At 35.8% G+C, this 16668-nt stretch overlaps 1 protein-coding gene across 5 annotated transcripts in view; it reads left to right on the top strand.

The window, feature by feature from the left end:
• The first annotated feature begins 2 nt into the window (after nucleotides 1-2).
• Nucleotides 3-16668, top strand: part of LOC127502798 (rho-associated protein kinase 2-like) — a 34058-nt gene continuing 17392 nt past the window's right edge. For 2 of the 5 annotated variants that reach the window (XM_051876174.1, XM_051876173.1), the window contains exons 1-14: nucleotides 3-524; nucleotides 4731-4812; nucleotides 5320-5420; nucleotides 5873-6010; nucleotides 7388-7648; nucleotides 8749-8893; nucleotides 8998-9136; nucleotides 10406-10497; nucleotides 13541-13703; nucleotides 14694-14778; nucleotides 15150-15238; nucleotides 15607-15655; nucleotides 15769-15904; nucleotides 16350-16441. In XM_051876174.1, coding sequence (XP_051732134.1) covers nucleotides 426-524; nucleotides 4731-4812; nucleotides 5320-5420; nucleotides 5873-6010; nucleotides 7388-7648; nucleotides 8749-8893; nucleotides 8998-9136; nucleotides 10406-10497; nucleotides 13541-13703; nucleotides 14694-14778; nucleotides 15150-15238; nucleotides 15607-15655; nucleotides 15769-15904; nucleotides 16350-16441 — 1671 coding nt within the window. In that variant the 5' untranslated portion in view covers nucleotides 3-425. Of the gene's footprint in view, nucleotides 525-4730; nucleotides 4813-5319; nucleotides 5421-5872; nucleotides 6011-7387; nucleotides 7649-8748; nucleotides 8894-8997; nucleotides 9137-10399; nucleotides 10512-13540; nucleotides 13704-14693; nucleotides 14779-15149; nucleotides 15239-15606; nucleotides 15656-15768; nucleotides 15905-16349; nucleotides 16442-16668 lie in introns of those variants that run through there. The other 3 variants (XM_051876175.1, XM_051876176.1, XM_051876178.1) reach the window with 3 other exon arrangements.

Below are 16668 nucleotides of genomic sequence, written 5' to 3'. Positions count from 1 at the left end.
TACATGTTCTCATTACTCTCTTCTGCCTTATTTACTCAAAAAATCCCAGTTAGGAAGATCAGCGGTGTGATTTTCAAAACAGATCGTACACGGAAGGTTTTTCCCCTTGTAATTTTAAACCGGAGCGGGAGAGACACTCTGCTTCCTGAACGCGTGGGTCTAACCTTTGATTTTTATGTTGGCACTAGCACGCGGAACGTCGCTGTCATAGGATAAGACACAAAACAACTGCATTCCGTGTGTTTATGCAATCTATGAAGTCTTTGGCTAAATAACTCATTCATCCAGAACCGGTGAGCTTTCATAGGCGTCGCGTTGAAGTACGGCAGGTAGTGACAAGTTTGATTCGGACGTTTGAAGTCCCACAATCGCGGCTCTCAATCTGATGTCTACCGAGACCTTCACAACACCACAGAACTGCCGCAATGTCGACCGGAGCAGGAAAGAGACTAGAAACTCGAGTGAGAAAACTGGAGTCAATCATCAAGGACCAACGATCACCGTTGAATTTGGAGAGTTTGCTGGTAAGGTTATAGGATAATGGGATGCAATACAAATGTTTGTTTTTTTTTGTACACAATGTAACATACATCTACTCTACACAAAACAGGTTTTGCTGTTCTGTGGAAGTGTCATAACACTGGGTTTACATATTTTGATATTAATCATAATTTGGTCCTATTCTGATTCTGCGAACACATTTTGATTGCCATAACCAGAATATAGTTGTTTCTAGAAAACAAAATGAGACTGCTGCTGACATATGGCTTAGTCAGAACTTTGGATCATGTAAATAACGTTTCATTCAGAATATATAGGCTGTAGCTCGTGGATCCGGGGCCCTGGTTGTTAAAATCACGTTCCAGGGCCCCCTCAGTTGTAATCGTGGGGCCCCCGAGAATCATCACCACCCTCTAGCGACACCCAAAAAGTATTTTTGGATAATATTAGGTAAATACAGTTTAAAAAAAAAAGTCAAGTTTTTGAAGAAACACATTTTTGAAGTGAGAAGGAAACTCTTTTTCTAGAATTTTACAAACATTTTAAGAAACATCTTGGCCTACATTTTTCTCATGACATTTTTTTCAATAATAATGAGTTGATTCAATTAAATCCAAAATGACTAAAATGGACAGTAATAGCAAGAGCTGGTCTCTCCAGTATTTCCAGAATGCAGCTGCATGTTTATTCTGAACATGATTACATGTGTACAGGCATTTTTAAAAGAGCTGTGGAGCAGTTTTTTTTTTTTTTGAATAAAGACTTAACCAGAATATCAAGCTTAATTGGAAAATGATGCACATGTAAATCAATAGAGACAGTCTAAATTTACAGATATCTAAATTATGTGATTCTGCTGTCACAAAATGAGGTGGTACCATATGGTTGTAATCAGGTCCATAGGTAAAACAGATATGTATAGAACACTACCACATTTGGAAACACCAAATATTTAATTTTTGATATTTAAATGACCTATATGGGTCATATTGGTTATTTCAAATATTATAGAAGTTTAAAAACTTGTATTTTGTTTATTATTACAAAATATTACAAAATAATGTTAATATTATATATTCTAATATCTACCCATATACCACACAGCAAGGTATTGAAGATACCGGAAAGCTCTTCATACACACATACAGTAGGTTGTACAACACAAAACAAAGGTGCATTACATGTTGAGGGTGTAAACAAATGAATGGATGTTTGTCCCAGAGGATTGTGGTAATGTTCCTGTGTCTTATCTCTGATCAGTATGTTATCAACACACCCTCGTCCACAGTATAATGTTGCTGTCTTTTGATGATAATATTTTCTCCAAATACAGCAGCTAAAGCATCAGGCTTTGGTAATTTTCATTTATGCACATATCTCATTAGAGGGCAGGACGAAGCTTTAGGAAGTGTGAAGACACCATACATGTTTAATCAATGACTGGGTTAGGTTGAAATGTGAGGACTTGTCGGGCAAGCTTTACAGGGTAAGAATGACTAGAATGTGTTCTCCTATTGTCAATTCCCATCGAAGAGTCAAATCTCTCACCTTATTACCCAGCATTCTCCTCTGCAGAAGAAAACCCTCATTCCAGACAAGCAGTGCATTTTTGAGCGAGACTGAAAGTTGGCACGCCCTGCTTTCGCTGAATGATTCTTTACAGTGCAGGATGATTTTACCATGCAATTATTACAAGGAAGCTGTCTGGATTTAAGTGACTTGCTCAAGGGCACAATAGTGACACTTGACTTCTTAACATAGTAGCTTGTTCCTTATGTTCAGGAATATTTTTCTCATTGACAATTTTTTACACATAAACGAGTGTGATTTTTGAAAAATACAAGAGAAACTCCAATCAGTAGCCTAATAAAAGCTGTTTTATTTTACATGGTCATTTTAAAATCAGCTGAACACTTCTGAAAAAGTCCAGCTGAATACTTCTCATTTTATCTTAATATCCTCCTGTTATTGGACACTTCATCTCACTGAATCAATTATTCATGAATACTGACTGTGATAGCACACATCTACAGTGCTGTTGTTATCATAACCTTTTGTTGACTAATGCTGCATCCACACCACTAGGTGTCAGTATAAGTTCAAGACGACTGTGTGTGTCAAGACGACAGTGTGTGCAACTAATTAAAATTATTAATGAACTCACTTAAAAAAAAAAAAAACCTCTGTGTGCACACACACAGACACACACACACACACACACACACAGACAAACCCTTTAAAACTTATGGTTAGGTAGCATTCTCTGCTTAACTGTTCCACTGGAAAACTGGAAAATGATAGCTATCTATGAACAAGCACTGGAGGTATTGGGTGATGTATTTTTGTCGTGTGTGTGCGTCATACTCTGGCTATGGAAGGCCCAGGGAAAGACCTAACTAAATCCCAGCTGGTTCATTCCACAGCATGTTTACTTAAATACATCCATTCACCATCTCATCTGCTTAGCCATGCATGCTAAGTCAGCTCTCAGTAACAGGGTTGAAATATACATAACCTATTTTAAGTTTCATTTCATTCCTCTTTTATCCAGAGGATTATATCCTGTCTTCCATCCGATGCTCTTCCAAGTAATGGTTATCAGACAAAGCTCCATTTTTAGTTTATGATGTCAACATCACAAACCCGTTCTGATGCTGAAGTCATTTAGTGAGGTGTTCTTGTTTCATTGTAATGTTTGTGATGCAACTGAACTATAGGCACTTTTTTTTTTTTATAATGAATCATTATAAATAATTATAAACTCATGACTAATGATCTAAATTGGATGCAGACTCATTGTCCTGCTGCGTTGCTACCAGGGGAAATGTCATACAGGAAGCTGAGGTCACATCCTTCAATTGAGGAGAGAGATAGCTGGCTCCAGCTTCCTTTTGAGTGCGTGTTTGTACTTTGAAACACTGTATTGTGGACTGACTCTTGGTGCAGGGAAAACAGGATTCTGTCATTGTTGATTGTGTTGTGCGTGTGTTTGGTCTATGCGAGTGTGCTGATTTGTTACAAAAGCAACACACCTTGCAAATGTAAACCTAATGTTTAAATCTAAGTTTTCAAGGTATGTAAACATACACTATCATTCAAAAGTTTGAGGTCGGTAAGATTTTTTGAATGTTGAAAAAAAAGTCTGTTATGCTCACTAAGGCTGCCTTTATTTGATCAAAAACACAGCAAACAGTAATATTGTGAAATATTATTACCATTTAAAATAACAGCTTTCTAATGTAATACATTTTAAATCTAATTTATTCCTTTGCTGGCAAAGCTGAATTTTCAGCATCATTACTCCAGTCTTCAGTGTCACATGATACTTCAGAAATCATTCTAATATGCTGATTTGGTGCTCAAGAAACATTTATTATTATCAATGTTGAAAACAGTTGTGCTACTTAAAAATATCCCAAAAATATTTGTATACTTTTTTCAGGATTCTTTGATGAATAGAACATTCAACTGAGCTGAAGCAGAAATATTTTTTTAACATTATAAATGTCATTACTCACACTTTTGATCAATTTAATGTGTCCTAGCTTAATAAAAGTATTAATTTTAAAGGTTGTGTATGTGCATGGTCAACGAATGTAAGATGCAGTGGTATAACGCAGTGCTGGCCTGAAGCCTGAAACTCTCTCACGTTATCCCCAAGCTATTGAACTCTTCTTTCTGTTGAGCCCCGGATTAGCTGTTTTTCTTTTTCCAGCTGCAGCAAAACACCCTTATTAACCTTTTATGTTGGGCCAACTTGTTTATGATGTTGGCTTGAGCAAATGGAAGTGTTTGGGTGGGGAATGTTGGGGGGATGGTGGTCTATGTGTGTCTATGTATTTTTAGCTCTGCAGTGTCACTTTGTGTGTTTGGAGGGGTATGTAAGGTCATTTCCAGGATCATCCAGTATATAATTTACATCATTAATTTCCTTAAATAATTTATAAGAATACAGTTACTTAATCCCACTCCTAAATCTCATTTTTGGATTTCTATCCAAAGTTAAACGACACAACAGGACTGTCTGTCAGAGTGAGCTTAGTGTGGGGATTAAAGGAAAGTAATGAACTCTCATTGAAGAGTGTATTTTTGGCTGTGTGAATAAAGAGGAAAGCCAGTTGTAGCAACTGGTGTGTATTTGACTTAATAAGAACTATATATCTTAAGTGTTTTTTTTTTTTGTTGTTGTTTTTTTTGTTTTTAATTCTCTTTGCTCTTGTCTTCTGCAGGATTCAGTAACTGCCCTGGCCCTTGATCTGAACCATCCTGCACTGAGAAAGAACAAAAACATAGATGCCTTCTTAAACAGATGTAAGTCTCTTTATTTTTATTATTATTTTTTTTTTATATATATATAAAAATATAACTATTTTTTTTTATGTAGATCAGCCTGTATATCTATATACAGTAGACAACATTTGAAGTGGATCAAAAAAGCTCCTCAAAGTTGTCCTAAGAACTAAGTTGTCCTAAGAAGAAGGTTTTAGGACAACTTTGATGAAAGTTTTTGATCCACTTCAAATGTTGACTACTGTATATTGGCATAGCAATATATGGATATGGCAATACACATCCAAATGCTACTGACATCGTTGCCAACACGTAATAGATGCCTTTTATTTGCATTTAGTTATTTTGAGTAAATATTGTATAAAATTAGTTGTTTAATTGTTTTTTTAGTTAATTTAATTTCAGACTAATCATATTATATTATATTTAGATTTTTTGACCCTGGTATAATGTTTTGTTTTATATAATTAAATGATAAACATCATTCATACAATATTTCTAATAATATGTGCTGTCTAATGTCTCTAGATGAAAAGGCTGTGTGCTGCCTCAGGGAACTACAGGTGAAGCTGGATGATTTCGATAGAGTCAAGCTGATTGGTCGTGGAGCGTTTGGTGCAGTGCAGCTGGTGAGTCAGTGTGTTCCAGAAAGTGTGTTCCAGAAAGTTGTGTGGGAGTGTGTTTATGTGAGAGTCTGTCCCTGTTATCTGCTGTTTGTCTTCAGGCATAGCCTTTTGTCTGTGTGTGTGTGTGTGTGTGTGTGTGTTAATGCCTCTGAGGCTTGTAAGCACATGTTCTGCCTGATCCCACTTACCTGCAACAACACAGAGCATGCATGCTTTTTTGTCCTTGGCATAGGCACAAAATATTTTATTCTTTTAGGAAACTGCTAGTTTCACACTTGTCAGTGAAAAATGCAGAAGTCAGTCTTTTTAAATATTTACCTATGATAATGTGTTACTTAAGCATGCAGTGTAAAAAAGAAAACAACATATGTAACATGTGTTAACATATTGCAGAATGTGTGTTGCTTGAAGGGTTTATTTAAATGTTTCTTGATAATGCACATATGTGCCTGTAGGTACGACACAAGGCGTCTAAACAAGTGTATGCCATGAAGCAGCTCAGCAAGTTTGAGATGGTCAAGCGCTCTGACTCCGCCTTCTTCTGGGAGGAGCGGGACATCATGGCATTCTCCAAGAGTCCTTGGATAGTTCAGGTGGGATTCACTCAAATATATAAATAAGATATGCATGGTAGGCACATTTAATGTATTGTGTGATTGAGTATGCTGTTTAATATCTATCTGAAAACTCAACAAACTGAAAAACAATAACAGTGCATATGAGGACACTGCTAAAATATTCAAGTAAATAATCACCTCTAGAGATGTCAAAATTACCAGTACTTCAAAGCTAATTTCATAAAAAATTGTCAAGAATGCAAAGCAAGTGCTGTCTGACTGACATGCGGCTGTTTTTGAGTGTTTGCACCTCACAGGATGCACCTGCGTGTGTTGTAGTCCTATAAAGACAGTCAGTTGTGTCCTAATGTAAATAGGCATGAGAAACAAAGTCAGATCTGCTCATTAGACCTTGAAGTTTAATAGAATTGCTGCTGTTATGTTCATATGTTGCTAATATAACTGTTTAATGAATTAATGAATAATGTATTAATGAATAATTACTTGGAAAATCAAGAATTGATACTTGAAGACTACATGTCCCTTAATTTTATATTTATAATATTTATTTATTATGTATAATATTGATTTAAATGTAGTTAATATTAATATTATTACTAATATAAAAAAAAAAAAAGACCAATTGTTATTTGTTATTATTTATTATAAAACGTTTAGTTCCTGTCCTTGATTCTGATTGGTAAATAGCTGTGTTTTATTCACGATAAAACACTGCTATGACCGCTTCACCCAACGGTTCTGTGTATCACTACTCAACACTCTTAGCAACGTAAACTGTTTGTTCTCAGTTGATATTGTTCATTGAAGCTTACTGTATGATGTAGAACTAGAAGAGTATTGTGAGAAAGAGATCGAGTGAGCGAGTTTATTACCTGCATTCAGATTTAGCATTCCTATGTTCATAATAAAAAATGTCCGATGTATTATCTTGTCCTTTTAACAGTTAAGGGGTTTTCCCATGACTGACAGCGCTAGTCATAGCATTTGTCAGTTGCGTCTTGTTCTGTGTTCACAACAATTCAGTCTTTTCAATGTAAAAGTCTTCGTTACTGACTGACACTCTCATAAAGACAGTCTTTGCCGCCATCTAATGGCGTAATAATGTAAATTCTGTTGCTGTTCACGGTCAGGGACTATTTTTTCCGCTGGAAGGAAGGCTTTTAGTAAAAGTTTACTTCATGAAAGTTGCATTGATACATATTTTTGGCTTTAATACTCTGCTTCGCATCGTGCCTAACAACGACCTTCAGCCGTGACTTATTCACGATACAGCATAGCCTCTCATACCTTATTGCTTACTTATATTATTATTAACAATACTTAAAGTGCTGTGTTCAATAGCTTATTAATTGATATTTAATATCGTTCACCTCACTCTCTCTGTCCACATAGCTGTGCTGTGCGTTCCAAGATGAGAAGTACCTCTATTTGGTGATGGAGTTCATGCCCGGTGGAGACCTGGTGACTCTGACCAGTAACTATGACATCCCAGAGGAGTGGGCTCGATTCTACACAGCAGAAGTGGTGCTGGCACTGGACGCTATCCATTCTCTGGGCTTTATCCACAGAGACATTAAACCAGACAACATGCTGCTGGACCGCAACGGACACCTTAAACTTGCTGACTTTGGAACATGCATGAAGATGGACTCGGTGTGTGCTGGGTTGTGTGATAAGTGCATCTGATGTGTGTGTTTGTGTAAATTGAGTGTGCAGGAGAGAGAAAGAGAGAGTCTACATTTCAGATTGTGTAGTATGCAGGATTGTAGTGAGCATTGACAATTTTAAGACAAAACTGTTTGAAACAATCATTTTTTGCATTTACTCTGCAAAAATCCCCCATGCTGTTATAATTATGTCAGGGCTGCCATCTTGTGGGGAGATCATATAGTGCAGCTTGAATTATGATAACATGTCAGTGGATTTATAAGCAGTGCTAGGTAGTAACTGATTACATGTAATCGGATTCCAAAAATGAAATATTTTAAAATTTTTAAAATATTAATAATCAGACTACAGTTACTTTTTTTTAATTACATGATTCATGAATCACAAAACTGTAGCTTGGCAAAACCTTTTCTAAATTTATTGATTCTCGTTAATTTTTCTTTGTTATCTTTCTAAAAAGCCTACTGCTATATATTTTTGGGAAGTATCCACATTTTTTCAGGAAATTTTCCATTAAATTGCACACACATACCATCACTAGTTTGACTTCTGGATTTTCAGATATTATTTTACTTTTATGGAGTGTTTTCTCAACTTTGCAACACTGCATCTAATGAACTTCTGACAAACACATTTTAATTATTATTTGAATTATAAAAGATGAAAAAGTAGTGCTTTGGGAAAATCTGGTGTAATAATTAATGCACTTGTTGTTGATTACAAAGAACGGAATATATTTTCTTACTTTTTGTATTTTTGTATTAATATGATACAAGATATCCTATTCAAGTCAATGTGAAATCAATGTGAGTAATCAAAAAGTAGCCAGATTATATTACCTAAGATGTGTAATGTAATAGATTCTGATTTCATCATGTAATTTGTATTTAGTAACACAACATTTTATAAGTAATCTACCCAGCACTGTTTATAAGGTGCTTTAAAAGCTAAAATGTGTATTTTTTTTTATGTTAAAATACTTGTATTCCAGCTTAATATGCACAGACATCACAGCAACTTTAGCTTAACCAATGTTTATAATGGTTATATGTAATTATTATATATGTATGTGTATGTTTGTTTAGTCTGGTATGGTCCGCTGTGACACTGCTGTCGGGACTCCTGATTACATTTCACCGGAGGTTTTGATGTCACAAGGAGGGACGGGTTACTATGGCCGTGAGTGTGACTGGTGGTCTGTTGGCGTTTTCATTTATGAGCTGCTAGTGGGTGAGTAGCACCAACTTCATCTGTATTTTCCTGTCTCCTGTAATCTCATCTCACCATTCTTACCATCCTATACTGTATATTCACTCTTCTGTTGATTTGGGCAGGTGACACACCATTTTATGCTGAGTCCCTAGTGGGAACCTATGGAAAGATCATGGATCATAAAAACCGCTTAACTTTCCCAGATGATATTGAATTGTCAAAGGAAGCCAAGGACCTCATCTGTGCTTTTCTGACTGACAGGTGAGAGAGAAACATAAAGTTTGGATAGAGTCACCTTTATTAAACATTAGTCCCTTATTATCCTGAGCTGTACTTAAAGGAAGCATGGAAAAATATGAATTCATTTCTAGAGCTTGGCCAATAGTGGATTGTGCCGATAATGATAAATACATTGTGATTCAGTAATTTAATAATATGAATAAAAACTTTACATTCAGTTTGAAATAGGGCTGAACTTTATTGCAAAATTAACAGTAATGCCTTAAAGGGATAGTTCACCCAAAAATGAAAATTCTGTCATCATTTACTCACCCTCAAGTAGATCCAAACCTGTATAAGATTCTTTGTTCTGCTGAACACCAAGGAAGATATTTGGAAGAATGTTTGTAACCAAGCAGATCTCGCCTCCTATTGACTACCATAGTAGGAAATAAAAATACTATGGTAGTCAATGGGGGGTGAGATCTGCTTGATCAGTGATGACAGAATTTTCATTTTTGGGTGAACTATCCCTTTAACCATGATGTTTTGTAATTAAGTAAATCAAAATAGATAAAAAAAAAAATAGCTATACCTATAATTAATTAATATTCAGCAAGGACACCTTAAAAGTGACAATAAAGACATTTATAACATTGCAAAAGATTTCTATGTCAAATAAATGCTGTTCTTTTGAACTTTCACAATATTATTACAGTTTTTACTGTATTTTTGATCAAATAAATGCAGCCTTAAAGAGCGTAAGATGATCTTACCAACACCAAATTTTTGAATGGTAGAGGATAAAATATAAAAAATAAAATAAAATAAAATCAACTCAAGACATGGTCACTCTTTCAGCCTGACAACTTCAATCTGTCTTCTATTAACTCCCTTTTTCCTCTCTCTTTCTCCTCCCTCTCACATGCACACACATACGAGCATTTCTGATCAAATATCCAGAGAGGGGCTTTATGATTTCGTCTCCTTGTGTTCATGTAAAAGCACAAAACACACACCCTCCCCTCCCTTTGCATTCTGGCTACAGGAATGTCCCACACGTGGCAGTCCAAACTGCTGCACCCCTTTGAATCCAGATGCAAAGAAAGGGAGGGAAACGACCGTTCATTATTTTTGGATGTTGTTGTGTGTGTCACTTTCGTTCCTCAACTCCTCCGTGCTCTGCCGTTTCCCATCAGCCACTCGCTGTTGGATGTTCCAGTCTCGCACACACACTCATCACTTAACGGATTAGTGAGTGTGGTTGTGGTTCTCTGTTTGGTTTGCTGACCAGTGTTTTGATATGTTCAGGGAGGTGAGGCTTGGCCGGACTGGAGTGGATGAAATAAAATGTCACCCCTTCTTCAAGAACGATCAGTGGACCTTCGACACCATACGAGACAGTAAGCCTCTGAGTGTGAGTGTGGTTGATCTGTGATCATAACTTGAAAGTCACATTTAGTCATTAAAATTACAACTAATCACTATTTATGACTGAGTCAGTATTACAGTCCTTACTATAACATTATGCATGTGCTGGTTGGTAAAAATCAAAGAAATCTAGAATATACTCAAGTCTTGCATTGGTTGTTTCATTTGTGAGTGAGGAATTTTGAACTAAGTCATTCATATCTGTTCAAATTATGGATATGGGATTTTAGAGCACAAATTTCCTGAAATTCCATCCTCTTTATTTTTTTCCATACACATGCAAACATTCACCTCACACCCTCATGTTATTCTTAAGATGCAATAAGAGTTGGGTAAGTTACTCTAAAAAAAGTAACTACTAGCTACTAATTACATCTTTAACAGTGTAATTACATTACTGTACTAATTACTAATTATAAAAAGTATTGCAGTACTTATTATTAATTACTTTCTAAATCCCATTTCAGCCTTAACCAGTACAACGAAACAACGCTACAACGATAGATAGACATGAAACTTCTCTTTTAATTCTTTCAAATTAATAATATAAAATTGCATTAATTATTCTTGAACTGACCAAAGTATTTAGATGGAGAAGGTTACATTAACAACATACATTTTAACATTAGAGGTTAAATTTTGATGTTAAATCCACTATTGTTTTATATAGAATTGTTCTATAGTCTATACAGTATTTAAAAGTAATTGTAATTCAAATTAAATTACAGAAAAAAATAAGAATAATCCTTTACCTTTTCAAAGGAAACGTAATTCAATTACAGTAATTAATTACTTAGTTATGCATTACACCCAACACTGATGCATACACAGTCTTGTATTTACTTTGTGTTTAAATTTTTTTTTATTATTATGGTGTGTACCCTCTGACAATTTTACTCATGAAGTGTATTATGTAAGACTATTGGAAGATAAAATATGTTCTAATATAATTGACCTGTTTGTATGTTTGTTGTGTTAACCATAATATAACTTCATGTACCATGATCATGTGATGGTATAAAACAACAAAGCTTGTTCTCTTTGCTGTTTTATACCATCGGTTTATTTTATTTTATTATTTTATTTTAGTGTATTTTGATTTGGATTTGTAACGTTGCTCTGTTGTGTTGCAATGTGTGACGCTGTGTGGTGGAGCGATGTGCTCCTGTTGGAGGGGATGCTCAGGACGGGGTTAAAGGGGTACTGAGTTGGTTTTAGTAAGGGTGGAACCCAACATGTGGCCCATACACAGTTACTAATGAGAGAAGAGCCTCAAAACCACAGAGTTAGACTCGTTTTCTCCTCTTCTCTCTATCCCTCACTCCTGTGATGCCGAAATGCACATATTTCCTTTCTATCTCTAACTCCTTCTGCCTCCATGGTAGTCTGTTATTAGCAGTGCTATCAAAGAGCATTCTGGGAATCTGAGCAACTGCATCCATATATCTGCATGGTGCGGTGTTGCCATATGGCAACATATCATTTTCTTGCTATTTAGAACAAAATACAACAAATTTTGTTGTTGGAAAGAAACCAATTATATTTTCACTCTGTTTTTCTTCCCATACAGAGAAGACACATTCTGACATGCTTTTTTATCTTCTTCTTTGCTACATCTTTGATAAGTTAAAGGGTTAGTTCACCCAAAGATGAAAATCCTGTCATTATTTACTCACCCTCATGTTGTTCCAAGTCAAGTCAAGTCACCTTTATTTATATAGCGCTTTTTACAATGTAGATTGTGTCAAAGCAGCTTTACATTGATAACTGGTACATTATTTGGCTGCACAGCAGCTCTTAAAAGAATAGTGTCAATGCAGGCAGATCAAAGCACTGTTGAATATCAAATGTCTGTTGTGTTTGACACCCGTTCCACACCCGTAAGACCTTCGTTCGGAACACAAATGAAGATCTTTTGACACTTTGACAGTTCAAAAAGTTCACAAAGAGATCATAAAACTAATCCATATGAATTGAGCGGTTTAGTTCAATTTTTCCGAAGAGACACGATCGCTTTATATGATGAACAGATTTAATTTAGGCTTTTATTCACATATAAACATTGATCAGAGAACATAAACAGAAGCTCAACTGAACCTGCTTGACGTGCGAGAACGAACCTCATTGGTTCTTCTGGAAGCTCAAACGTGCTGCGTAACAAGAACGAACCTCATTGGTTCTCACACATCAAACAAACATGCTTGAGCTTCCGTTTACCACAACTGATGTGTGCGTTGATGAATGTTTATATGTGAATAAAAGCTTAAATTAAATCTGTTCATCATATAAAGTGATCATGTTTCTTCAGAAAATTTGGACTAAACCACTCAATTCATATGGATTCGTTTTATGATCTCTTTATTAACTGTTTGAAGCATCAAAGTATCAGTTGCGTAGCGGACTATGGAGGGACAGAAAGCGCTCAGATTTCATCAAAAATATCTTCATTTGTGTTCTGAAGATGAACGAAAGTCTTACGGGTTTGGAACAACATGAGAGTGAGTAATTAATGACAGAACTTTAATTTTTGGGTGAACTATGCCTTTAAATAGATGTTTATGTCCAACATTGTCTGAAGTGGTTTTGCAGTACTTTGACAAAATTGAGTGTTTCCATTGTGGTACAGAGAAAGGCAGCTCTATACTACAATGCAGTGATGCATTCAGCCCTGTCCCCATTAGATGTTTGACACATGTTCTCTCAGCGTGCTCAGTGCGTTAGCTCCAGAACCAGGTAGTGTTTTGGATGTGTAAGTGAGCGTGAGCGTGTGTATGCACAGTAGGTAGTGAGTAAGCACCGGCCAGCTTGGCAAATCATACGTGCCACTCCTCCCTTCAGTACAGTGTCTGCTTTGTGTGCTACACACACTGAGCCTTTCACTGTGAGACTCTCACTCGCTCACACACACACACATACACTCAAACTGAAACAGGACACACTATTTTTGCTCACATCTTTTACAATATTCCCTCACTCACCCCTGCCCCCCCTTCTCTGTTTCTCTCTGTCTCTCAGCCATGGCTCCAGTGGTGCCGGAGCTGAGGAGCGATATTGACACCAGTAACTTTGATGATGATATAAAGGATGATCCTGGAGGAACCGAGACCTTCCCCCTTCCCCGTGCCTTTGCAGGAAATCAGCTACCGTTTGTGGGCTTCACTTATTTCAGGGAGGACCAGTAAGTGTGAAAATGTGTGCTTTTTGTGTGTGTTTGTGACAACATGGATTCTGACCATGGAAAAATTGCTATCTTTTAATGTAAAATATTGTTACATTTTATTGAATAAATTTTTTTATTTTTATTTTATATTACATAATTGGTTTGTTGCATAATATAGTCTTGTAAAATAACTAATGCTTGTGGAAAATGATTCAAAGAGTCCCAAAAGGGTTCCCACTCTTTTTGTCCATTGAATTTCCATGACTTTTCCAGCCGTTTTTGATTACTGGATAAAGATTTGAGAGATTTGCACTTGCAAAGCACAATTTTTAGCCTGCAAAATATTTTTGAGCTGAGCATAACTAGAAAATAATATATTCACCATAAAAAATTCTGAAAAAGGTCTGGATATCAAAATTTCCATAACTGTGAAAAGATGTTTTCCATTTAAAATCTTTATCTCTGTAAAAAGAGATATATAAATGACAAAAATGGTGAAATCTTAGACTGAAAATGTTAAAAGCCCACATTTCAACGCTGTTTTGACTTTTATACAGGTATCTTGTTCTCTTCCACATGCGCTCACTCACAGATGAACACTAAAAAGCTGTAAAACTACTATGAGCTTATGGATTGATAGAGACAGGATGTACAGTATTTTTGCATGGTTATGGTAGCCGTGAATGAGTGCTGCATTTGTTCCATCACAATTCCCTCCTTTTTCCCTTATCCTTTCACTGTTTCCTCCCTGGCTCTCTCAGTTTCTCCAGTGTGGCTGAGTGAAGCCACATGGGTCGCTGGCAGAGCTGAGGAGATTGAAAAGTTGCTTTGAGATTTTCTTTCTTTCATTTCCTCTCTCTTTCTCATTCCTTCTTTCTTTCTAACTTAGTCTTTTTCATCTTGAATTGATTTATGAAATGTCAAAGTGTGTTCCCGCAGAGTAAACAAGGACGACGCTAGCTGAGAAGAGTGGAACATTTACCATAACTCTTTCTCTCTCTCTTTCAGGTTGTTAACCCAAAAAAATAAGTGTTCAGAGGAGGACTCTAGTGCTGATAGTTTCACTGAAGATGATGGTTTAAATCATGCAGAGGTGCATATATTATTATATATATTTATATATATTAATAATATTATTATATTAATGATTAATGTTAAATGATAGCCACTATACTATGAGTTAAAATGAATGTATTTCTGGTTTAATGTCAGTGAAGGCGTACTTGAGCCTTAGTGATAGAGCTGTGTGTGTGGCACAAAATTAGCACTTAGATTTCTAAAATAGCTCATGTGATTTATTCTGCAGCTGAATTTCCCACAACCATTTTGTTTGGTGCCGTAACTCAACATAATTGGAGTGTTTCTCCACATTCTTTAGATAATTGCTGCTTTTAATAGAATTGAAAACAACAACTTGCATCAGTTGTTTGTTGATTTTTCACATGTTTTTCTGCATGTCCCTAGTCCAATGACCTGCAGAAGAGGCTGAAAAAGTTGGAGGAAAAAGTCAAACATGAGATGCAAGCAAAGGAGGAACTGGAAAATAAATGCCGGTACAAATACTTGTAAACATAATGTGGAAATGTAAAATGTTGAAAATACTGCTTTTTTTTTTTTTTTTTTAATTTAATACTTTAAAAATAACTTTTTAAAAAGATTATCAGCATAACAGTTTAAGTGGGAAGTTGAACTTAATTATTTGTACTCTATGTGTGTGTGTGTGTGTATATATATATATATATATATATATATATATATATATATATATATATATATATATATATATATACATATACAGCATATATTGTTGTACAGTGAATCTGATCCAGAATTCTGTTGTTTGCATCACATATGGCAAAACATTTCAAAACATTATATATCTTCACTTACAACAGATGTAAACTATGTTGTATCTCAACAGGACAGCAAATCAGCGACTGGAGAAGTTGTCCAAAGAGCTTGAGGAAGAAGTACGACCCATCTTTAAATTGCATTCACCCAACAAAGACTCTTGATTCAAAACCATTCAGCAACAAAGAGCAACCTTCTACAAGTTCCTCTAACTGTTTGTGTCTTGTTTTAGGTGAATGCTAGACAGACAGTAGAAGAGACTCTCAGGGCACTGGAAAGAGAGAAAGCTTTACTGAAGCACCAGCGCTCTGAAAGCATAAGAAAGGCCGGCCTAGAGACAGACAGAAAGCGTCTTCTTGAGAATGAGGGTGAGTACAGCAGTCAGAAACACCATTAACCCTCAACATTGACAATGAATGCTGATTCATTTGACTACACTGAGTATTTACTAGGAGTGGAAAAAAATCTATTCACTGATGCAACGATACTGGATCAATCTACAAAAAATCATGACCATACTTTGCTTTTGAACTGGTGAATTACCTCATCGTTAACCATCTTAATTTACAATGTTACTGAATGTTTTTGAATTACGTGCACTTTTCATGATATGTATGCTGCATCAGATGCAGCTTCTGTGCCGCTTTTGCATGTTTAATATTGATGCTCATTCTTGATTCACTTAAGCACTGGCCCAAACTTTCTACCCGATTTGCTCAGTACTAACCTCTGACATTCTCCCATCTAGAAAGTATTAGTTCTGCTCTGCTGATGTAGAGATGCTAACATTTTTGGCATTTCTCTCTCTTGCAGTGGGCAGCCTGAGAGATCAGCTAGCCGAACTGAAGAAGAAGAACCAGAACTCTCATCTCTCTGCCGAGAAGAACATTCACCTGGAGAGACAGGTTGGTCCCTCAACAAAACTTTACCAAACCTTTAACCTCTACCTTTAACAATAACTATGATTTAAAAAAAAAAGTTTTTAAACATTAAGTAAACATTAAAAAGAAAATGGTTATAAGAAATAAAACATGAAATATGAACTGAGGTTTGTGTTTGATGCTAAAATGTCTAATTTTTCAGTGTTAAAATAATTTCTCCTATCCCAGCTAAAATGTTTTCAAATATTGAA

This window comes from Ctenopharyngodon idella, chromosome 20 (assembly GCF_019924925.1).
Source record: "Ctenopharyngodon idella isolate HZGC_01 chromosome 20, HZGC01, whole genome shotgun sequence".
In the NCBI taxonomy this organism is placed as follows: domain Eukaryota; kingdom Metazoa; phylum Chordata; class Actinopteri; order Cypriniformes; family Xenocyprididae; genus Ctenopharyngodon; species Ctenopharyngodon idella.
The sequence above is the reverse complement of the archived record's forward strand: the minus strand, read 5'-3'. Positions and strand labels throughout refer to the sequence as shown.